Raw genomic sequence first — 25,080 nt, 5'->3', positions numbered from 1 at the left:
CTTTGTGGGTGACCTGACCTTTCTCTCTGGCTGCCCTTAGTATTTTCTCCTTTATTTCAACCCTGTTGAATCTGACAATTATGTGCCTTGGGGTTGCTCTTCTTGCAGAATATCTTTGTGGTGTTCTCTGTATTTCCTGCATTTGAGTGTTGGCCTGTCTTGCTAGGTGGGGGAAATTTTCCTGGATAATGTCCTGAAGAGTATTTTCCAGCTTGGATTCATTCTCTTCGTCACATTCTGGTACACCTATCAAACGTAGGTTAGGTCTCTTCACATAGTCCCACATTTCTTGGAGACTTTGTTCATTCCTTTTTGCGCTTTTTTCTCTGATCTTGGTTTCTCATTTTATTTCATTGAGTTGATCTTCGACTTCAGATATTCTTTCTTCTGCTTGGTCAATTCGGCTATTGAAACTTGTGCATGCTTCGGGAAGTTCTCGTATTGTGTTTTTCAGCTCCTTTAATTCATTCATATTCCTCTCTAAGTTATCCATTCTTGTTATCATTTCCTCGAATCTTTTTTCATATCTTTTTTCAAGGTTCTTAGTTTCTTTGCATTGATTTAATACATGTTCTTTTAGCTCACAAAAGTTTCTCATTATCCACCTTCTGAAGTCTAATTCCATCATTTCGTCACAGTCATTCTCCGTCCAGCTTTGTTCCCTTGCTGGTGAGGAGTTTTGGTCCTTTCTAGGAGTCGAGGTGTTCTGGTTTTGGATGTTTTCCTCCTTTTTGCACTGGTTTCTTCCCATCTTTGTGGATTTATCCACCTGTCGTCTGTGTAGTTGCTAACTTTTCCATTGGGTCTCTGTGTGGACACCCAGATTGTTGATGAAGTATTTCTGTTACTTGGTTTTCCTTCTACTAGTCTAGCCCCTTCGCTGTACACCTGCTGAGGTCCACTCCAGGCCCTGCTTGTCTGGGGTGCACCTATAGCAGCTGCGGAACAGTGAGGGATGCTACCAGCTTCTTTTTCTGCTATCTTTGTCCCAGGATGATGCCTGCCAAATGTCAGTCTTTTGGATATAGAGGGGTCAGGGAGCTGCTTGAGGAGACAGTCTGCACTTTATAGGAGCTCAATTGCTGAGCTGTGAGCTCTGTTGTTCATTCAGGGCTGTCAGGCTGCTATGTTTAATTCCGCTGCAACAGAACTCATAAAAAAAACCTTTTTTCTCAGATGTTTTGTCTGGGGAGGTTGGGGCTTTATTTTTGAGTGTCCGTTGTGCTGTCCTGCCCAGCTAGGAGGCAGTCTAGTCACTATTTGCCTGCCGAGGCTCCACCCTGCTGGTGTGAGGTTTGCCCTGTTGCTGCAGGCTCTGCCCTGCTGCTGCGGTCTCCGCCCTGCTGCCACTGGCTATGCCCTGCAGCGGAGTCTCTCTGTTGTATCGGGTTGCCTTGGCAACAGCAGGCTGCGTCAGCAATGGGCGTGTATCTCAGTAGGGGCGGATTGCCTTGGTAATGGTGGACGCCCCTCCCCAACGGAGCTGCGCTTTCAGGGACCGTCTCCACCGGGAGCGTTTGGAATCACCGTTTTGTCTGTCCCACTGCGCTACCCCAAATGCTGTGTCCCTGCAATCCCCTGGGCTGGCCCACTGTCCAAGTCCCGTTCAGTCTCAAGTTCAGTCCTCTCAAGTCACAGGTTGCTGGTTCAACAGGGCTCCTGGACAGGCACGCCCTGTGTGGAGCGCTGTGTAGGGCCGGCCGCCGCCACCCCGGCTGCCGGCTGCACCAGCCAAAACCTCTGCCTGGCGTCCCACGTCTCCTTTATACCTGGGAATTTCCCCATTCTGTGGGCAACAAAGATCAGTCTGGAAATGTGGCCCTGACTCACCTCTCCATGCAATCACCAAGAGATTCAATCGTGGGTTGTTCTCACAGCGCCATCTTGAGTCCTCCCTCGGATTTTAATTTTTAAAACCTCTCTAGAGTCAGTGCAAGGGGCCACTGGCAGAACTGAGTCATGGCTAATGGTAGTCTGTTTCTTCCTCAATTGTAAAGGCTTCCTGGACATGGTTATCTCCTGTCCAACACCCAACTCTGCCTTTTCCAAGGAACAAGTCCAGTATCACTGCTTCAACCACCACCTTCCTATGGACAGCTCCATAAACCTTCCCCCAGAAATAAACACCTTTCTCCTGCTGCCTCATGGGTTCTTCTGCTTGAAAATCCACTCACCTCAAACTCTGCATGTCTGAAACTGACATTCTCCCTTCTGCTCCTAACCTCTCCCTCTTCCTGTGGTCCTGCTTCTATGAAAGTGCCACCATGTCCCAGTTCCCCAGGCTCCAGTCACGTCTACTTCAGAAAAAGTCTACTTTGGCTGGACATGGTAGCTCACACCTGTAATCCCAGCACTTTGGGAGGCCGAGGTGGGTGTCTGGCTTGAGGTCAGGATTCAAGACCAGCCTGGCCAATGTGGCGAAATCCTACTTCTACAAAAAATACAAAAATTAGCCAGGTGTGGTGGTGCACGCCTGTAATCCCAGCTACTTGGGAGGCTGAGGCAGGAGAAATCACTAGAACCCAGGAGGCAGAGGTTGCAGTGAGCCAAGACAGCGCCACTGTACTCTAACCTCCACGACAATGAGACACTGTCTCAAAAAAAAATAAAAAAAGGCCCAAGAACCAAGAATGGACTGCCCTTGGGGAAAGATGATCTATGATCCAGTTGGTGTAGCTTATGGCTTTGTCCCTATGTGTACAGTTCTTAAATTATTCTTTTTATTTTTAAAAAATTATTCCTTAAATAGAATATACACACAGGTGGCTTAAAAGGAAACCTTAAAAGGCACAAAAGGATTTGTCTCATTTTAAATTTAAAGAAAACTGTATCAGCATCAAATAATTAAACAGTTCTTTGTTTGAAAAAAAAAAAAAGTTCCAGTGGACCTTCTTCTCCTCCTCATCCTGCACTAGCTCAGTATCAACTGCTTCTCATTGAGCATAAAATACAACTTTTTATAATCTCAACTGTTTATGATCTGCCCCAGCTGACAAATACGTTTTGCTGTAGTGGTTAGAAGTGAAGGTGTGAAGTCCATCTGGGCTCAAATTTCAGCCTACTACTTCACTAGCCATGTGATGTTGGAAAAATTATTCAACTTCTCTAAGCTTCAAGGTCCTCATCTGTGAAGTGGGGATGAAAATAATGTCTCTGTCATAAGATTTTATGAAAATTAAATGGGATAATGTATGCAAAGCACAGAAAATACCATGTGGCCCATAGTAGGTGCTCAAAAAATGCTTATTATAATAATGATTAGCCAGGCATGGTGGTTCAAGCCTGTAGTCCCAGCACTTCAGGTTGCTGAAGTGGGAGGATGGCTTGAGGCTAAGAGTTGGAGACCATTCCAGGCAGTATGGTGAGACCCTGTCTCTACAAAAAAAAAAAAGTTTAAAAATTAGCCAGGCAAGGTGGCATGCATCTGTACTTCTAGCTACTCAGGAGGCTGAGATGGGAGGATCACTTGAACCCAGGAGTTTGGGACTACAGTGAGCTATGATTGCACCATTGCACTCTAGCCTGGGCGGCAGAGCAAGACCTGTCTCTAAAAAATATGTATTTGGAATGCATATTCATATAACAGTTAAAAGTTCAGGTTCTGTATTTACACTGCTGTGATACCTCAACTATGCCACTTACTAAGTGTGTGAGTATGGGCAAGTTATTTATCCTTTCTACGTCTCTGTTCCCTTATCTATAAAAAGGAGGTAACAATACTAACTACTGAAAATGAGATCTATCATGTAAAGCATGTAGAAACATGCCATACACAAAGTAAGTGCTCAGTAACTGTCAGCCAAGCAGTTCACATGCCCTGAAAGTTTGTATACTATACAGGCAAGTCAATATGCCATTAAGAGAAAGCACGAGAAGTACCATGTATTCAGTATATATCTGTTGCTTGCTAAGGCTGAGCCTGACAATGTACTTTGGCACTGGGAATATAGCTGTGAGCCACACTATAATACCACCTCATGGCTGTCACAATATACACCGGAAGACAGAGGTAAATGTGGAGAAGGATGAAGCAGGCGACAGAAACAGAGTGTGAGACTGGGGAGGAAAGGGGTCATTTTTCATAAGGTGGTCATGCAAGGCCTCTCTGATGAGGAAACATTTGTTTGAAGAAGGTCCAGTATGGTCTGAGAACACACAGGAGGATGACCCAGCCCAGCCTTGGCAAACCAGAAAGATTTCCAAAGGAAATCAGTCATATAAGAGTCTTTAAGGCGACCTTGATGATGTAGCTTTGGAGCACTGGGAGGAAAAAATCTCCTGTTGAAACTTTTAGCTCGGCCAATCCACCCAATAAAAGGCACAGCTTTCTGAGGCCACAACTGATGAATCAGCTGAGGCGTGAAGGGGAAATAGAGACTCTCATTTGGATTGACATGAATAGAGCTACAGAAATATGCCAGTGGTGTGGAGCTCTGTGCACAGAAAACACAGACGTACCAGCTAAATGATTCAGTGGTGCTCAGAATTCAGGCAAGAATTTATCATCAGTGGAGAGATACAGTCCAGGACACAGTGGTTTTTCTGGGCACAACTACACTAAAAGCTGTAGCAGAAGAGCTTCAGCTTGAATCAGTTTTCCATTGTGGTCCCCCAGACACCCGGCCATTTCAGTTATTGGCTGGAATCCTTGTCCTTACTGAATGAGGACTGGGGTGAAAGCCGTGCTGCCAGCCAAACCGGGGTTTCACTTCCAGCTAAGAATGTGTGAGGACAGTGAAAGAAAGAGGCCAAGGACAGCAAAAAGCAAAAAGAAAAAACAGTCAAAGGGCAAAATCTCAGCATTGTGAAGCTCTAAAAGAAAATACTTGTTTTGGAGAGCTGAGTGTGGTGGCTCACACCTGTAACCCCAGCCCTTTGGGAAGCCAATGCAAGTGGACTGCTTGAGCTCAGGAGTTCAAGACGAGCCTGGGCAACATGGCAAAACTGAATCTCTACAATTTTTTTTTTTTTAATTATTTAGCCAGGTGCAGTAGCTCATGCCTGTAACCCCAGTGCTTTGGGAGGCCAAGCAGGGTGGATCTCTTGAGACTAGGAGTTCAACACCAGCCCAGGTAACATGGTGAAACTCTAACACTACTAAAAATACAAAAAAAAAAAAAAATTAGACTGCTGTGGTGGTGTGCACCTGAAGTTCCAGCTATTCTGGGGAGGCTGAGGTGGAAGAATCACCTGAGCCCTGGAAGTCAAGGCTGCAGTGAGCTGTGTTTGTGCTATTGCACTCCTGCCTGACAATGACAGTGAGACCCAATCTGAAAAAAAAAAAAAATTATATATACTGGGTTTTTGCTTCTTCTCACTCCTGAGTGCAAAATGAATGCCAAACCTGGAAAACACATATCTGCAGACCAAAGTTCTTTAAAAATATAACTCTCTGGTTATTTTTGTTAAAGTCAAGACATCACCACACATAACCACTTCTTTAACTTTTTTTTTTTTTTTTGAGACAGAGTCTTGCTCTGTCACCAAACTGGAGTGCAGTGGTGTGATCTCGGCTCACTTCAACCTCTGCCTTCCATGTTCGAACGATTCTTTGTCTCAGCCTCCCAAGTAGCTGGGACTACAGCCATGCACCACGCCTGGCTAGTTTTTTATATTTAGTAGAGATGAGGTTTCACCATGTTGAGCTCAAGCAGTCCGCTTGCATTGACCTCCAAAGTGCTGGGATTACAGGTGTGAGCCACCACACTCAGCTCTCCAAAACAAGTATTTTCTTTTAGAAACCATGTCTTTAGTAGAGACATGGTTTCACCATGTTGGCCAGGATGGTCTCAATCTCCTATCCTCATGATCTGCCCACCTTGGCCTCCCAAAGTGCTGGGATTACAGGTGTGAGGCACCAGGCCCAGCCTTTCTTTAACTGTCATTTATTTCTTTTCACCATTTCATTATGGAAAATTTCAAACATACACAAAAATAGAGACTTGAAGTGCATCCCAGATAGCACATAATCTCTTCATATACTTCAGGATATATTTCTAAAAGGGATTTTAAAAAATAGACACAATACCATTCTCACACATTAAAAATAAATAATAATGCCTTAATATCAAGTATCAAACCACAGTTTAAATTTTTCTATCTCATTTTTTTAACAGTTGATTTGTATAATCAGCATTCAAATGTGGTCCATACATCACGTTTGCCTAATTTGTCTTTTACTCTTTCACTCTCTAAGTTCCTGTTCCTCCATTTTTTCTTAGAATTTATTTATAAATGAAACTGGGTCTTGAAGAATTTCCCACATTCTGTATCTAAAAGTTTGTTTCCATATGGGGTCATTAACATATTCCCCTGTCCTTGAATTTCCAGTAAACTAATGTTTAGGTTTAGAGGCTCAATCAGATTCACGTGGGATGTTTTTGGCAGAATGATCTCAGAATGGTGATGTGTATTCCTTTGCACCACATCAGAAGACTCTCTCTTTTTGTGCTGCTGAAACTGGCATATGGAAGTTCCTGCTCTGGGTCAGATGCAGTCATCACACCTCACTCTGGCTTTCCCACTGAATTATCACTTTAAAAACCTGAAGAGAATGCATGCAGTAGCTACAAAGGGTAATTTGGAGCAGGCCAAATGGAGAATAAGACCAAATTTAAATTATCACCAAAATGGTGGTGAATTTACCATATTTTCTGCCTCTTGGAGCTCCAGGAAACCGGAAAGAACCAGAGAGATTGAGAAAAGAGAGAAGCTCAGAAAAGCTACCTCATACAATTGTTTATGAACTCCTAGGATGATCCCCAAGCTGCAAGCATGCACATGAACCTGGTCCTAACCAGCGCATCAAAGACTGAACTCACAGACAAACTACTAGCAGGGGCACAGGCAGGACACATCCAAACAGCAATGCAAAAACAGCATGAAAACTTGCAACCATAACCTATGGAAGGCTGGTAGAAACCTGCGGCCTTACCTGCCCAGGTCATTTACATACTAAAACACATATATAAGCACACCTCCAGGCTTCAAATAAAACCCAGAGTGTCATACATAATAACTAAAATATCCAGAATATAATCCAAAATTACTTGTCATATTAAGAACCAAGAAAATCTCAACTCATACAGGTTAAGACAATCAACAGACAAATGCCAAGATGATACAGATGTTGAAATTATGTGATGAAGTTTTTATAGCAGTTATTACATAAGTACACTGATAAGCAACCATACACACTCTCCAAACAACTGAAAAAACAGGAAGTCTCAGCAAAGAAAGAGAAGATATAAAGAAAACCAAAAAGAAATTTTAGAACAGAAAGATACAGTAACAGAAAGAAATTTAAACAGCTAAACAAAACAAAACACTATATAGGCTTGGAAGCAGACTGGAAAGGACAGATGAAAGAGTAAGTTAACTCAATGACATTAATAGAAATTGTCCTTTATGAACAATGAAAAGAAAACGGAATGATTAAAAATGAACAGAGTTCTGGTGTGGGGCTCATGCCTGTAATCCAGCACTTTGGGAGGCCAAGGCGGGCAGATTACCTAAGCTCAGGAGTTTGAGACTGACCTGGGCAACATGGCAAAACCCACCTCTACAACAAATAAAAAAAAAAATTAGCCAGGCATGGTGGTGTGTGCCTGTGGTCCCAGGTACTCAGGAGGCTGAGTAGAGATGATCATTGGAGTTCAGGAAGTTGAGGCTGCAGTGAGCTGTGATAGCACCATTGCACTCCAGCCTAGGTGATGGAGTGAAAACCTGGCCCGCCCCCACCCCCCAAAAATAAAAAAATAAAAACCTTGGCTGGGCATGGTGGCTCATGCCTGTATCCCAGCACTTTGGGAAGCCGTGGCAGGTGGATCACAAGGTCAGGAGATCAAGACCATCCTGGCCAACATAGTAAAACCCCATCTCTACTAAAATACAAAAAATTAGCCAAGTGTGGTAGCGCGCACCTATAGTCCCAGCTACTTGGGAGGCTGAGGCAGGGGAATTGCTTGAACTAGGAGGCTGAGGTTGCAGTGAGCCAAGATCGCACCACTGCACTCCAGCCTGGCGACAGAGCAAGACTCCGTCTTAAAAAATAAATAACTAAATAAAAACTCACAGAGCCTCAGGACTTGTAGGACAATAAAAACAGAGCTAACATTGCTGTCATTAGACTCCCATAAAGAAAGAGGAGAAAGTATAGTACTTTAAAAATATTTGAAGAAATAATGGCTGAACATGTATGGCAAAAGATAAAAACCTACAGATTCGAATAGCTCAGAGAACCCTAATAGGATAAACTCAAAGAAATCTATACCCGGACACACTATGATCTAACTGCTGAAAACTGAACACAAAAAAAGAAAAAAACAAAAAAACTTCAAAGTAGCTAAAGAGAAACGATGCACAATGTATGGGGAAACAACTTGAATGACTGCAAATTTCTCTTCAGAAATCGTAGAAGCCAGATGGAATGGCATACTTAAAGTGCTTAGAGAAAAGAACTGTCAGCCTAGAATTCTATATGCGGCAAAAATATCCTTTAGGAATGAAAGTAAAATAAAGATATTCTGAGACAAAGGCAAGCTAAGATAATTTGTTGCCAACTTTAGAAGAATTGCTAAAGAGAGTTCTTCACAGAGGATGAAAATGATACTAGAAGGAGACTTTGGCAATATCAGAAATGAAGAAAGAGTGATCAAATGGTGAGCAGCTGGGTAAATACAATACTCTATGCTTTTGGAACTCTTCAAAATATGTTTAAATATTTAAAACGAAAATTAAAACATTGTCTTGTGGGTGGCTAATGTAACAGATGCACTATATAAGACAACTATACTATAAAGTGACCTAGAGTGGCAAGGTTTCTGTTAATACATTCTACTTGAAGTGACTCCATACTGATCAAAGCTGTCTGTGAAAAGACTGACTAGAAGATTCAAGAGTTTTTAGCCTCATCTATCCATTATGAAGGCCCCATCAATTTTTTACCTAATAGTTTTAAGCAGTCATTGATGATCATTACCTAGATCCACTCTTCATTAGGAGCTACAAAACGGAGATACTCTCATTTCTTTATTCTTCTATTAGCTGGTATTCTTCAATAAAAATAATCTTTTAAAATCAGCTATTTGATTACTCTGAAGTATAATTCACATAGGAAAGAGGGGATAAATGTTTGACTCATATTTTTATTTACCAGTTTTCAAAATAGTGAGCTAGAATGACTATTTTTCTAATTTTAAAAAAATTGTATTTGCTTATTTATTTTTTTAGAGATGGGGTCTTGCTATGTTACCCAGGCTGACCTTGAACTCCTGGGCTTAAGCAATCCTCCCCTCTCACTCTCTCGAGTAGCTAGGGCTATGGTGGATGCCCCCTCGTCTAGCTTCAGAATCACTATTTTTAAATGGTAGCTATGTCAGAGGAAGATTCTGGCTTAATCCTGACTGGCATAGTTTGGAATGGGTATAATTTACCCATTTAGAAAATTAAAGACCAGGCCAGTCATGGTGGCTCATGCCTATAATCCCAGCACTTTGGGAACCCAAGGTGGGAGGATTGTTTGAGTCCAGGAGCTCAAGACCAGCCTGGGCAACAGGGCAAAAGACCATCTCTGCAAGAAATAATTTTTTTTAAATTAAGGGTGTGGCAACACACACCTGTGATCCCAGCTACTCAGGAGGCTGAGGTGGGAGGATCACTTGAGCCCAGAAGGTTTAGGCCAGAGTGAGCTGTGAGGCATCACTGCACTCCAGCCTGGGTGACAGAGCAAAGACCCTGTCTCAAGAAGAGAAAATTAAAGACCAATGTGCAAACATTTAAGTCATACAGGGTCTTTAAGTATGGCAGGGAATATATAGGATGACATAATCATTTAGAATGCTTTTACTACAATGTGTCATACTTGCATTTTATTGCCATTGCATTTTTTGGGGTGTATGTTTGTGTGTATGTGTGTATAATTTAATCCCATGGACAGGAGGAAGCAGAGATCAAGCTGATACTTACTAAAGGAGTGTTTTAGTAAGTCCAACTAAAATACAAAAGAAGTATATTTTTGTAAGTCCAAAGTCAAAGGTATCAGCCTAGTAACTATGGTCTTCGTTTGAAACCGCTAATTTTAAAAAATCAATTACTCTGTGCCAGCCACTATACCGAGCACTTTTCAGTTACTATTTCATCTAATTCTCCAGCACTCCTGGGAAGAAGGCTCTCAGCATCCCAGTGTGGAGACCAGGAAACCACTATGCAAGAGATAATGTGGCATGTCCAACCCATGCTTCATTAGGGCACAGCACAAATCCAAGCCCAGAGTCTGGCTCCAAAGTCATTTCTCCCAGTCATACCCCTATCCCCTTAGTGGTACTCATCCTCCCCGCTGGGGAGCATGTCCATCACCCTGCTAGCTACACAATCATCTGCTGGCTATGCCAGATTCCTGACACTTGAGGCCCAGAAGATGAAATAAGACAACAGGACAAAGTACAGGGGAAAGTTATCAACTTCCTGTGCCCCTGCTGAGAAGAGATAGCCAGGACTGCTCCCTAGAAAGGCATAAATGACGTAGCAGACAGATGTCCTCCTCATCAGAGACTTAAAATTGAGCCAATGAGGTAAGGGGAAGAAAATAATCTATCAAAAGAATCACTGAAGTCACTAAAACTTATGTTTGGAAAAAATTAATAATGTGAAAATGGTCACAATATACAGGACATTGCAAGTAAGTACACTGTGCTTAGAGAAGGGGGCTGTGTGTGTGTGTGTGTATGTGTGTGTGTGTGTGTGTGTGTGTGTAGAGAAGGGGAGAAGGAGTGAGAGAAAGGTGGGGAGGAAAGTGGTCAGATGGAAGAGAGGGAGGAGGAGAGAAGTAGAGAGAGAAGACAAGGAGTGGGAGAGAGAGGGAGGGGAGGAGAGGGGAGGACAAGAGAGAACTGGCGTAAAATGGCATAAATATTAATAGTGTCTCATTCTAACTTAGGGGATATGGGCAGTTTTGCTTTCTTGTTTATACTTGTTTATATTTTACAAGTTCTTCACAATAATCAGAAGAAAAACACTTATTAAAATATGTGGTGGGGGTACAAAAAGGGATGAACAGGACGAGAACAGAAAATGTTTAGGGCAGTGAAACTATTCTACATGATGCTATAATGGTGGCTACACGTCATGCTATATTTATCAAGATCCATAGAATGTTCAACACCAAGAGTGAACCCTAGTGTAAACTATGGACTTGGAGTGATAATGATATGTTAACACAGGTTTGATTGTAACGATTGTATCATGCTGGCCAGGATGTTGATCATGGGAGAAGCTGTGCACGTGTTGGGGCAGAGGATACGGAAAATCTCCGTAGCTTCCTCTCAGTTTTGCTGTAAACTCCAACTGCTCTAAAACATAAAGTCTTTACATACACACACACACACACACACACACACACACACGCAAACATATATGCGTATCCAGAGAAAATAAATGTGTCAGTTTGTTCAGAGTCAATGATAGTTATCAAGTCTCAAGTAGTCTAAACATTTTGAGGGATGGGAAAGAAGAATAAACAATGACCAGAGTGATCAGTGGCAGGTATGAAGCAATTTGCTGAGAGAGCTTGGACAGCATTAAAGGCAGATAAGAAAGGTCTGAAGGTCACTGAGGCTGCTATATGCAAAGTCGTTGTGGACACCAGGATGCTAAAAGGAAGGATCTGCATGTATCCAAGCCAAGGAGTAGTTAAATGCAGTAGCAAGACTGCTAAGATGCAAGGTGATGGGGAGTGAACAGGTCTGTGTGTCTGTGCATGCGCATATGTGTGTGCATGTGTGTGTGTGTGCACACACACATGCCCACATGCACATGTGCTGATGCCAGGGGAATATTATACAGTAGGTAAAAGAAATCAAGGTGGTTACAGTCGAGGAGGCCATTAACTTCATCTATGCTACTTGAATTGTTTTTTCAAGAATACATTTTTATAGTATGCATACAACCAACATATAAACAACTTTTTTTGAGACAGGGTCTAGCTCTGTTGCCCAGGCTAGAGTGCAGTGGTGCCATCTCAGCTCACTGCAGCCTTGACCTCCTGGGCTCAAGCAATCCTCCCACCTTACCTTCCTGAGTAGCTGGGACTACAGGCATGCACCACCAATGGTCACCTAATTTTTTTATGTTTTGTAGAGATGGGGTTTTACCATGTTGCTCAGTGCTGGTTGCAAACTCCTGACTCAAGTGATCTTCCCGCCTCAGCCTCCCAAAGTGCTGGGATTACAGGTGAGAGCCACCACACCCAACCAACTTTTTAAAGAAAAGCATTCAAAGTTTTAAAAAAAAAAAGCAAGCGTATAAACATGAAGTGTTGTATCAGTCAGATGAGGGCTTGAATGAACCTAGAAATGGCTCTGCTACTTATGAGCTATGTAACCCTGGATGAGTTAATATGCTCCTCTAACTTGAAATTTCTCATCTGTTAATTACGGATAATACGTCCACATTTGGAGGGCTATTGTCAGAACTGAAAATAAAGCAAGCGTTAGGCTGAACATTTACAGATTTGCACAAGAAAGAAGTGGGAAAGAACAGAATCTGAGTAGCAGAAGAGAATGACTGAGTCTCTAGGTACAAGAAGCACATGATAAAGGTGACCAACGTGGACAAATAGTATGGCTGGCCAGAAAGAACAAGGGATCACAGTGTCCAAGTGTGCGGCACTTACTGCAGTTCTCTTCATCACTGCCATCGGGACAGTCCTCAAACCCATTGCACCGGAAGCGACCAATGATGCAGTGGATGCCGCTGGCGCAGGGGAAGAAGGTCGGGCCACATTTCGACTTAGCCTTGGCTGCAGGAAGAAAAAGACAAACAGCAAGACATCAGGAGATGCTCTCAGATGACTGCATACTTATCCCACTGACACTGAATGTGAAAATGAGTCCATTTAAGATTTACCTTAAAGTCCCTGAAGGTTTCTTCTCATTACCACCACCCACCTCAAACACCCAGCCAGATTGGACACCCACGTGCAGCATCCTCTAGAGAGGGAATGGCTAATGTTACTGCTTCAAAAGTACCCAGGAGGCTAACACAGCCCCTGCAACCCAGCAAGTGCCAATCAAAATGTACTGAACAAAGCCATGAACAAAGAACAGGTAAGTGAATGGATGATGAGTAAATGAAGCTGCTGAAGCACCAATCAAAATTTATTCCCTGAATGTCAAAGGAGCTGTAATCAACATTTAGCTAAGTATTCACCGTCCTAGGCAGTGTGCTGAGTGCTTTGCATGGCTCGTCTCATTTAATCTACCCAGGAACTGCCCAATGGGATGATAGGCAGAAAAGAGGTAACAAAACAGAACTGAAACTGCTGTGCTTACAAAGACCTGCTTGCAAGGTTGGCTCTTGCTTGGCTGGAGTCTGGGAACTTGGATTTTGGGAGACTCTGCACCACCCTAACGAGAGTGGCTCACGGTGCCTAAACTGTTTATGCAAACAGTACAACTTACACCCCTGCTTTCCTTCCTTCTGGGAGTCTGTAATTTTGGTACATGCTGAGCAAAGGGTGCCTATGTGGTTAGCCCCGGATAAAAATTCTGGATACTGAGTCTCTCGTGAGTGTCCCTGGTAGATATCATTCCACATGGATCGTTACAACTCATTGCTGGAGAAATGAAGTTCATCCTTTGGACTCAACTGGAAGAGGGTTCTTGGATGCCTGAACCTGCTTACCTCTGGACTTCATTCCATTGTCTTTTACCTGTGTTGATTTTGCTTTGTATCCCTTTGCTGTAATTAATCATAGCCATGAGTATGAACATATACTGAGTCCTGTGAATCCTCCTGGTGAATCGCTGAACCTGGGGTGGTCTTGGGAGCTCCAAACATAAATGAGTATGGTTCTTATCAGCACTTCATAAATGCGCTTTGAGAGATGAAGTGACTTGCCCAAGGTCACACAGCTGGAAAATCAAGATTCGGATGAGGCCCCAGGGATGCAGATTCCAGAAGCCCTGCTCTCAACCAACTCAACAGCATTGCCTCTCTCTCTGCCAGAGGCTGTCACTTTTCACAACAGAAACCAGACTCCTGTTCCAAAGAAATTCTTCTTCCATTCATGCTGTACAAACAGTTTTAGCAGAAACTGCTGTAACCTGGGCTTGATTGAGTGTCCTGCTAAACCAAACAGCCCTGTAGGGTAATGTACTCTCCCGTTAATGGTTCTGGTGCTCTTGCTTGCGATTAGGAGGTGTATAGTGAGATCTATTGCTACATCCTAGGTAGCAGGCCCTATGTAGCATCCCTCTTGTTTCCCGTCTTTGAGGCAGGACCCGTGGTCCTCCAAGAAGGAACGGCCATTTCTTTGGAACAAACAGGCAATAAATTACCTCCATGTTCTTACTATCTGTAACATGCTGACTTTGGCAACATCCAACTCAACAATTGTCAAAGTTTTAAGGCCCGAAATGTACCAGGTGTTAAAAACCCACGTGGCTTTGTTTCACTCTGAACTTCTGTCATGGTACTGGTGTACTCTTCTCAAAGCACAAACTCAGGACAGTCCTGGGTTCAAATTCCAACTCTATTTTTTATGACTTTGGGCAGGTTTCTAAATTTTGCTGGACTTCAGTTTCCTCATTGCGGCATCCTGATAAGTAAGCAACAAGTAAGAGGGCCCAGGTGGGGGAGAACAAATGTTCCAAGAAATGACTAATCACAAACCCACTGGCATAACATCCTTTCATTAAATACCTTGTTCCACAAGGACGCCCCTCTAGCACGACCCTATAAAACCTCCTCCAGCCCGTGTCTGTGCAGACAGCCCCTTCTCTTCTGTGCTGCCTGTTGCACCCAGGCAACATATTTTTGTACTTTTACTAACAAATCTGCCTTTCTTTACCTATGACTGTCTTGGTAAACTCTTACCGCTCACGACATCAGCCCGAACCAGTTGCAGCCACAACACTTATCAGTAAATTGGAGATAACATCTACTTCCTCGGGCTCTAGTAAGAATTAAGTGAGATAATCTATACAAAACACTTAGTATAGAGCATGGCATATAGTAGGTGCTCAATTAATGGTAATGCTTCTGCTATTTGTCATCATCATCATCATCATCACCACTAAGTTAGGAGAATTTAAAAACTGATCCTTGGGCTGCGACAAATGTTTTTCTAATGACCACATTTTAAAAGCCTATTATGAAAGATCCCTATAAACTGATATGAAGTGATTTCCAGGACATACTGGTAAGTCAAAAACCTAAAGTACAAAAGAGTATCTATAGTAGTGATGGCAGCAGCAGGCTTTCCAGAGTGGCCGCTGCCATCATGCCAGCTGCAGCGAGGAGGTACGAGTGGTGGCAGCAGGAGTGGCTATGGGAGCAGCAGTGGCAGCAGTAGGTCCCGTGTGCCCTGCGTACCCAAGGTAGCCAACCACTTGCTCCCAGGCCTGAAGCCTCTGACACAGTCTCAACCTCGCTCCCCACTGTATCCCAGGGGTCTGTGAGCTGAAGGCGTAGCCGGGACTTGCCTAGGGCTGGCCCTGGAAGCTCAGGTTCATTTGCACGGGGTTGCCCGGGGCTGCCGCCTGCTGCCCTGGGAGCCACTATGATGGGGCAGGCAGAGAGGCACACTGAGACAGGTCTGGGCCCAGGGCAGTGCCATGCTCCACGGTGTCACCAGAGCCTGGAGCAGCCAGGAGTGCCTCACCCTTCTGGGCATAGCTGCAGCCACCCAAATTACAGCCCCAGACCCAGACATCTCTGCACTCTCAGGGAGCCCAGGAAGGCTCCCCTGTTACTCCTACAGGCTCAGAGGTGTCTGCTCCAGCTGCCTGGCCTCTCCCTGCTGTCAGTACCCACTCAGATCATGGAGCAAAGCTGAGGCCAAGCCGGGCACTGTTGTAACCTGGCCAGATGTGTGCATGCTCGGGGCTACATTGACAAGCCAGCCTCCTGCCATCTCAGCCACCTCCAGACTCTGGGTGAAAACGAGCATGGGAGGAAGACCAAGTGGGTGCTGAGGGCAGCTCGGCACTGCCCTGCAGGTGCCCCTTGACACAAACTTGGGCACCATGAAAGGCAGAAGGAAGCGGACAGGCTTCTAGGCAGAAGGGGCAGGTCCCTTGGTGAAGCCCAATCTTCAAGCCAGGGAAGGCCTGAAGCCTGGGGACCAGGCTATATGTCCCACAGACAGGAGTGGGAACTTTTCTAGGCCTGCCCATGGATCAATTGGCATATATTTCCACCCCTCTGAGGCCCATGAAAGCCCTGGACTCAGCCAGACTTGAGGAGACAATGGGACAAGCTACAGAGAGGAGCTACCCTCTCTGCTGAGAGCTGAACACTCATCAGGACACCCTGGCTACAGAGAGGAGCTGCCCACTGTGGGTATCCTCTGAGCTCTTCTATTACTCAATAAGGTTCCTCTTTGTCTTGCCCACCCTCTACTTGTCTGCGTTCCTCATTCTTCCTGGATACAGGACAAGAACTAGGGACCTGCTGAATGGCAGGGCTAAAAGAGCTGTAACACAAACAGGGCCGAAACATGCTGTTTGCCCACCATGCTGCAAGAAACAAGAGGAGAGAAGAGCTGTGGCCCTTCGGGGAGCCCAGACCTAGAAGCACCCCAAGCCAGGGTTGTGATACCCTGTTTAGGGCTCTGCAGTTCCTAGCATCTCCAAGCTTCCAGGTGATACACCATGCTCCCCACCCAGTGTCAGCTGTGGAAGCCGCATATGGTACGCTTGGTCCAACCACAGCCTTGCGGGGAGTTGGCACCCATGCTAGTGCCTAAAGCTGCCACCCCACCAGAGCTGGCATTCCTGGCTGTGCAGTGGCTGAACTCCACACTCACTCATACAACCCTGGCTGCTTTGCACCTGGCTCACCCTTGGCAGGTGTGAGATCTCATCCAGTAGCAGAAGCCAAGCGCAGCCTGCCAGGCCAAGAGGGCAGAGGAGCCCAGTAGGCAAGAGCCAAACTTGGGCAAAGATGCCATTGGCCACAGAAATCTCCAGCTGGCAAAGTGACACCCCAAAGATCCTATAGCAGTACTTTGCTGCCCTCCATATAAGAAAAGAAGGGAGTATAAGAAAATATACATGTATTGGCTTATCTGTACACAAGAAATACAGGAGGATAAACTACAAACTAAAGAGACTGGTTATCTATAGTGGGTGAGTGGGAAAGGAATGAAGTAACATAGGGAACTGATATCAGACAAGATAACAGGATGAGACGGTTGCACATTTCTCTGAGTATATCTATCCGACTCAACATGTACTTGTGTAAATATAGTCAGAGCAGTGTATATCTTAGAACCATGGTAGTATCTTATATAATACTACCCCCAAAATAAACACTTAAAATCAATCACATGTGGGGAAAATGCAAAATGAAATATAAACAATAACAAGTAAACATAGCTGTATTACAGGTAAATAACACCACCGCACTGAAGGGGGTGGGGAAGAAAAGAACCAGCCTGTAACTAAGGAAAACATTATTTGACTAGATTCCATAGAGCTAAAGAAAAAAAAACTACAATCTCTACACTAGTTGTATTTGTTTCTCCCAAAGGTATGGGTTAGCAATTCTGAAACTATCTTCTAGGTGCACTAGGGTTGAACAAATATGTAAATATATTGTAAATAATGAGAACAAGATTTCTGTCAGAGAAAGAAGTTGCAAACAAAGAAAGTGGGAAGGATAAAATGAACCCTAAGGCACTGGTTCATTGGAAACCGAACCACATTTTCCAATGGAAATTTGAAGGAATTGGAGGCACCAGTATGAATTCAAAATTCAGTCTGTCTTTAAAAATCAGACAGCATGGATGGATGGACAGACAGACAGACAAAAGTAAATATTGACTTGTGTGTATGTATGGGATAGTGCACATACATACAGTTCCTAACTCTGTCTGCTGAGAGAAGCTAGAAGCAGTACACCTCAACAGCAATAATCACACCTAGTACCCAGATCCTGGTTTCTAAATATCATTAACCAATGAAGAGAACCAGCCTCCTTGGAGAAGTGGTTGATTCCAGGGAGAATATACAAGATGAACCCGGAGTAAATTCTGTTGCCAGAAGTGTCAAAACAAAGTAAATAAGTATCAAAATATCATAGAAGCATGTCGAAAGGACACAGAAGTTAACCTGAAGTTCCCAATAGCTGAATCTAGAACAATCCAAGCAACAAAATCAACAACAGTATCAGATTCTGACACAGAAAATAAAATAAATATCTGAGGCCAATAAAATAAAGACCTAGTACCTGAGACTGATGCCAAAAATTGCTGAATAAATAAGTAAACAGGGGAGAAAGGAAAGTTCTTCCTTATTGAAGACTTCTCATTAATAAATGTAAAAGAGGTATGGGAGACACAAAGTCACCGCTAAGCAAACACTGTTGTAATAACTGTTACAGGCAAGGTCTGCCAATGGATGCTAAAATTAGAAAATAAATGCTTGAGGACAAACACGATACGCACAGTCTCAAAGTATCTTCCCCAAAATGTTATTAAATACAAAGAGAAAAACAGTAACTTGATAGTGGAGAAACCTGGTAGATACCACCTGAACCAAGTGACTATGGTCAACATCATCAGTAATGAGACACATCAACATTATAGTCCCTTCATATAAGATGCTGTGTTGGGGTCTCCAAGCCCGCCCAGATTCAATGATTCACTAGGGTAACTCCCAGGACTCAGCATAAAATCAAAGCTAAGATTTCTTACAGTGAAAGGATAAAAAGGCCAAAGGAAAAGGTCTATGAAATGAAGTCACAGGAAACCAGGCTCAAGCTTTCACAGTACTCTTCCAGTGTAGACACACAGGATGTGCTTCATTCCTCCAGCAACAAGTTGTTGACAACATGTGTGAAATGTCATCTACCAGGGCAGCTCGTTAGAGGCTCAGTGCCCAGGGTTTTTATTAGGGGCTGGTCACCTAAGTATTCTTGGTACACCAAATTACTAGACTCCCAGCAGAAAAGCAGCATCAACTACACTCTCTGCATAGCCAGTTTAGGCCCAGTGAGCTGCCATTAACAGTTGGGTAATGGGAAACCTACTGAAATTTAGGTTCCCAGATGCCAGCCAAGGGCCAATGTTGCAAGCAGACTTTTCAAAGCGCAGCAGTGAGGCCTGCTGTGTTAATGCTTTTTCTGTGCAGATGGGCATTTTGGCTTCTGCTGGGGAAAGTCTACAGTAACAGAAAAGCAAAGGAGTTCCATTTTCCAGGGTCAAATCTGCCCCTTTGCCAGCTCTCCAGCCACTGTGTCCTTCCAAACAGGTTCAAGCTTTTTACACATACACACGCACACAGTCCTTGATCAGCCAGTCTTGTTCTGGTTACCTGTAAGAATGCTTATAGGCTTTGCAACCATGCTGAGAGTGTTTCCTCAAAAGCCTGAGCACATCATCCTCCACTAACAACGTCACTGCCTTCCCATTACTTTAGAATAAAACCTAGAGTCATCATGCTGCGTTCCAATTCCACACTTTCTCATAAAGGCCACAAAGATCTTCCCATCTTGGAAATCTAAATACACAGGCCTCCTTGTTCCTCCTCAGGCCCAGACAGCATATTCCCACCCCAGGAGGGCCTTTGCACTCTCTGTTCTGCTGCCTGGAATGTCTTTTTCCCAGGGCTCAGCGTGGCTCACTCCTCCATCTTACTCAGTCTCTTGAATCACTGCACTGTCTGGAACCTCAGTTCCCACCTGTAGTCACTCTAACCCTCACCCTTCTTTTCTTTCCCTTCACAGGACCTAACACTACCTGATCTCACCAGTTTTGTATTAAGCTGTTTGGCTAATGCCCCTACCTTCCTGCCTCCGAGGACATACACTCATTTGCACACTTTCATTCACCATTTTTATTTTTATTTGAGACAGAGTCTCACTTTGACACTTAGGCTGCAGTGCAATGGCATGGTCTCGGTTCACTGCAACCTCTGCCTCCCACGTTCAAGTGATTCTCCTGCCTCAGCTTCCCGAGTAGCTGCACTACAGGTGCGTACTACCACAACTGGCTAATTTTTGTATATTTAGTAGAGACAGGGTTTGACTATGTTTGCCAGGCTGGTCTTGAACTCCTGACTTTGTGATCCACCCTCCTCGGCCTCCCAAAGAGCTGGGATTACAGGTATGTGCCACCACTCCCAGCCTCATTCACCATTTTTAAAGGAGCTGAAGGTACAATCTACACCATGTGCCTCATAAATATTTGCATAATGTTCAAATGAACCTATAAAAGGAAAGGGTGAGGCTGGAGAACATGGCTAGCATTTCCTGAATGCTTGTATGAGCTAAGCATTGCACTCTGTTTCACAGGTATCTTTTTCTTTAAGTTCTCACATACACACAAAAGCATTTTATAGATAAGAAAACTGAGGTCCGGGAGTGAAGTAACTTGACACTGCTAATATAAACAGAGTCAAGGCTCAAACCTTTCCCTGGGCACAGTTGCTCTGCTGCCCCCTTAGATTTCTCTAGGGACCAGCCCAGCTCTAGAGGACTAGGTTTTACGGGAGAAACAGAAAAGAGTGAAAATATGAATAATAATAAATGAATTAGCTGTCATTCAATTAACCAGCTCTTTGGCCCTGCCCTTGCACCCTTTTCAGGAATTACTAATGAGACCTCCTGCCTGGTCGGCCATGCTGAGTCGCTGTTTATGTCAGGGGAGCCTGTCCTGTTATGATTTACATATGCATCATCACACGCCTGCAAAGCAGATCACAGGCAACCGGCCGAGTGCCTGGCAGGGGCAGAGAGAAGCTTGTCCCAGACAACAGCTGTCAGCTGCTCCCTGCCTGCATGGCTTGCTACAGGGCTTTGGGGAAAGGGGGTCCTGGGCAAGGCCCCAACTGTCCCTCTCTCACCCCCCATTTCCACAAAGGGGAGATTTCCTCATGGAACCCAGCAGTGTCTGGCAGAAGGCGAAAGACTGACCCTGCCTGTCTTTAAAATCCCCCTGACTGCCAGGGTGACTATTCCATTGAATACTTGAATTCACCACTTTTCAAGGATCCGGTCCACAAACTTTTTAAAGCAGCAGCTTTCATTAGCAGCAAGATGGGGACCAAGGCTATCCTGGGGGTTGGGTTTATTTCCTGATCTGAGTCCTCCTCTGACTTTTTAGAGCCTACTTCTCACAGTCCTGGAATTCACAGACCAGTAAAATAAAAAATAAAAAACTAGATGAGAGTGGAAGAAAGACTAACACAATTGTCAACTTTTAATTTTACCGGTAAAGACTCACAGAAACACCTGCAAGGACCTCCACTCGCTACTGCCCTAAATATGCCTTAGCATCCAAAATGCAGGAAGGCACAGTCTCAGAATAAAAAACCCTCTACCCTGAAAGGGTAGAAACTTTACAGCTACATGTCTAGTAGACTGTCCTTATTTTTCCCAATTCACCAGGGGCCAGTGACAACCAGTTCATAGATCAGAGACAGTCCTGGGACCAATATTTGGGGTCCATGTTAGAACTAGAGGGGGCAAGGAGGAGTGCCAGTGTCTTCAGGCTGTGATATCCTAAAGATAAAGACTCGTAACAACTGGAGCACGCAGGCAGTCCACACAGGTTAACTCAGTAACTAATTCTCACATTCCGCAGATGAGAAAACCGAGGCCAGAAGAGGCAACTGGACTTGCCCAGAGTCACATAGCTGTATCTAGGGTTGAACTGGTCTATAGTCCAGTTCTCCTGCTCTTGAGTCCAGCCTCTTTTAACTATACTACACTTTAGGCAGGGTACCCTAGGGCCATACCTGATCAAACCTCTCATCTGGGACAGATACAGGAGAGATTTCCAAGAAAAAAAGCCCCTCTCCCAAAGTAACAGAATGTTCCAGGCCTTGTATAGAAGGCTCTTCCCCAGACATCACGCCTGTGGCTCTCAATCTGCCCAGGAAGGGCACAGGGCTGCTCAAGGTGCTGGAGGATGATGGAAACCGCAACATGGGTTTGCTGTCTCTGGCTGCCTCCCCAGACTCTTCCCAGGCAGCAATCTTGCACAACAGAGATGGAGAGAGGCTGCAATATAGAAGCCTCTCTGCTCCACCAGAACAGCCATGAAGTCAGCTAATCAGACCTGCTGCATCTCTCAGGCTATGGCAACAGCTCCTTCTATGGCTGTGGGTCTCCAGGGTCTGTCTTCTAGACCTTTGTTTGGTCAAATAAGCAACAGATACTCACCTTCACCCCCTTCTCACCTCCCACTCCTGCCCCCAGGATCCTGAGGGTATGTGGCTGAGAGAGCCCAACAAACAAGGACCGGTTCCACAATATCACTGCCCTTGATTTAAACACAAGACAGAGCTCACTGTGAAAAAGTCAAAGCGTGGAGAAACATACAAAGGCAGATGTAAAATTTTTAAGAAATTGCCACAATGTGGGGAAGTAAACTGTGGGCATTTTAGTAAACATGCATGGTCTCAAACATGCATAGTTTACAGCATGATCTCAAAAACTAGTGTGTGCAAATGGATTGTCCCAGGACCCTGTTAAAATGCAGCGGGTCTGGGATAGAGTCTAGGATTCTGCATTCCTAATAAGCACCCAGACGATGCTGCTGGCTCCAGGCACCACACTTCCAACAGCAAAGGGCCACTATATATTTCCAATGCCCAAAGAAGTGCCAGGCACTCAGGCTACTCAATAAATACAGACTGAATTAATAGGCAGAAATGCATGCAATTTTACTTAAATGCACCCTTAAAATACATGCTACTCTGAACCCTGTTTTTTGTTGCATAACATAATGTAACATCCTTTCATGTCAATAACTACTGGTACACATCATCATTTTTGATGGCTAAGGGTAACCTTATTGTGTCTATGTATACATAAGTCCCATTACTGATGGACATTTGGGGTGTTTTCAACAAACAATGCACAGCCAAATGCATATATTATTTTTCTCACTTGTAGATTATATCCTGAATGTAGGTATAACTGCTAGTTATACCTAGTTAAAAGGTATATCCTTTTGACTGATGACTGCCTCCTCCCTAAGGAAATGGCCACAGATGGGTATGAGAAAAGCCTCCAGCTCAGGATTGTCTCTCAGGTTGGCAATGACGTTCCTAGAAGCACAAAGGCTGAGAGCATCCCACAGTTCCTCTGCATTTTTGTTAAGTCGCTCCTTAACTGCTGCTGCGCTCTATTCTTCTCCATCCATCTCTGTCTCTTTTCATTTTAACATCTGCGTATTTCATTACTCTGCAAAGTAGGGGACATTCCTGTCTGGTCAAGGAAACCATGACTCTTCTTTTTATCATTTCAAATTTGCACCGGGTGTAGGGTACCAATCTTTGCTGGAATTGGTTTTCCTGGGTTGCAAAAATAATTAAAAAAATGCAGCATCCCCCTTCTGCGAGATGCTCCTCAAATTGAGTTTTCTGGGCTTCATGGTCTCCTTTGACTAAGGACCCTGACAAAGGGCAAGGCAGGTTCTTGCTCCTAGGACTGTCCTACTTGCCAATATTTCTCCAGGATTCCCCATCCTCTGGGGCAGTGTCACACAGATCCACCCGCAGCAGGATCCCCAGGGATACCTGTGAACATGCAGGTTCCAGAGTCTCTCCCCTAGGAGAATTTGCCTTTTTCCTAAGCACACTAAGGATTCCAATGGGCACTAAAATGTGAACGTCCTACTCTGACCAATTCTACCTTTTTCTTTTACCCACAGAGCAAATGATCTCATCATTCCTTTCTTCCCGATGTTGTTGCCACTCTAAGAATCATGGCTACAGAGCCTATGTGGGACCTATTCTGGCCATTCCTCCTTCAAGTCAAGTCTAATACTTACATTCCAGATAGAGGAGTTGCCATGATTTTTGCAACTGGCCTCTTTATGATTTTTCCCCATTTCAACACTGCTCTCTTCTACCCCATCTGTGTGCAAGATACAAATTCTGCTTCACACACAAAAGCTGTGGGCTCACATACACATGGGTGATGTCGGCTCGGCGCAGTGGCTCATGCCTGTAATCCCAGCACTTTAGGAGGCTGACGTGGGCAGATCACTTGAGGTCAGAAATTTGAGACCAGTGTAGTCAATATGGCGAAGCTCCTTCTCCACTAAAAATACAAAAATTAGCTAAGTGTGGTGGCAGATGCCTGTAATCCCAGCTACTAGGGAGGCTGAGGCAGGAGGCTGGAACCAGGGAGGCGGAGGTTGCAGTGAGCTGAGATCGCATCACTGCACTCCAGTCTAGGTAACAGAGCAGGATTCTGTCTAAAATTTAAAAAAAAAAAAAATTTTTTTTAATGATTATTGTCCAAGCAAAAAGGCCCTTTTAAGAGCTTTGAAATTTACTCAGTTCTGTCCACTTTGTAAAGATTTACCCTTTACTGGTGCCAATAGAAAACTGGGTTAAAGAGGCAATAAGTAAAATATTCCTAAGCATCCTACTATCTGTCAGGTGCTGAGTCAGTTGTGTGGGAATTCAAAGATGAAGCTGACAGGCTCTCTCTAACAGACAGTGGAAGACAGTAACAGGTAAAGGAGGCTCTACATGCAATGCAAGCAGTGCCCTGATGGGGGAGCTATTGGATGCTTCATCTCAAACTAGGGCGGAGGCCGGCATCAGCACCAGCTTCTCAGGGGAAGGTCGGTTTCAGCTGAGGTCCACCACAGTCTAGGTGGGAAAGCAACGTAACATTTACAGCGTGAGGCCTCACTCATTCCGTCTTTCATTCACTAATATTAATTCACAAACTCTGTGTTGCACCTGCGAAGAATGAGAATACACAGAAGACGGCTAGGCCACATTTGAAATCTTAGTGTTTGTGGAATTGTGGAATGAAAAATGTTCCCAGAGGAAGCCGCCTCTGGAAAGGCCTGGAGGCAGAACAGTGCGGTAAAGGAGGAACTGAAAGGAGGTCAGTGTGAACATGCTTCTCGTATCAGTAAAAGTACCTGGCATCTTTCATTAATTGAAAACATTAAAAGCCTTATTTTTCATAAAATCTGTGCTATAAACCAGTTACAATCCGGCTTGCTGTAAAGATGTGAGAATGACAAGTGCTGCACAAAAGTATACCATAGAAAAGAATCAAAGTGTAATTTCAATCAACATGCACAGCTCCCCAAAGTGAATACCC

At 44.2% G+C, this 25,080-nt stretch overlaps 1 protein-coding gene across 11 annotated transcripts in view; it reads right to left on the bottom strand.

The window, feature by feature from the left end:
• Positions 1 to 25,080, bottom strand: part of LDLRAD3 (low density lipoprotein receptor class A domain containing 3) — a 294,583-nt gene that overhangs the window by 144,047 nt on the left and 125,456 nt on the right. For all 11 annotated transcript variants that reach the window (XM_035262370.3, XM_078340851.1, XM_009007934.5 and 8 more), the window contains one exon: positions 12,671 to 12,796. In XM_035262370.3, the coding sequence (XP_035118261.1) occupies positions 12,671 to 12,796 (126 nt within the window). The remainder of the gene's footprint in view (positions 1 to 12,670; positions 12,797 to 25,080) is intronic.

This window comes from Callithrix jacchus, chromosome 10, assembly GCF_049354715.1.
Source record: "Callithrix jacchus isolate 240 chromosome 10, calJac240_pri, whole genome shotgun sequence".
Lineage (NCBI taxonomy): Eukaryota > Metazoa > Chordata > Mammalia > Primates > Cebidae > Callithrix > Callithrix jacchus.
The sequence above is the reverse complement of the archived record's forward strand: the minus strand, read 5'-3'. Positions and strand labels throughout refer to the sequence as shown.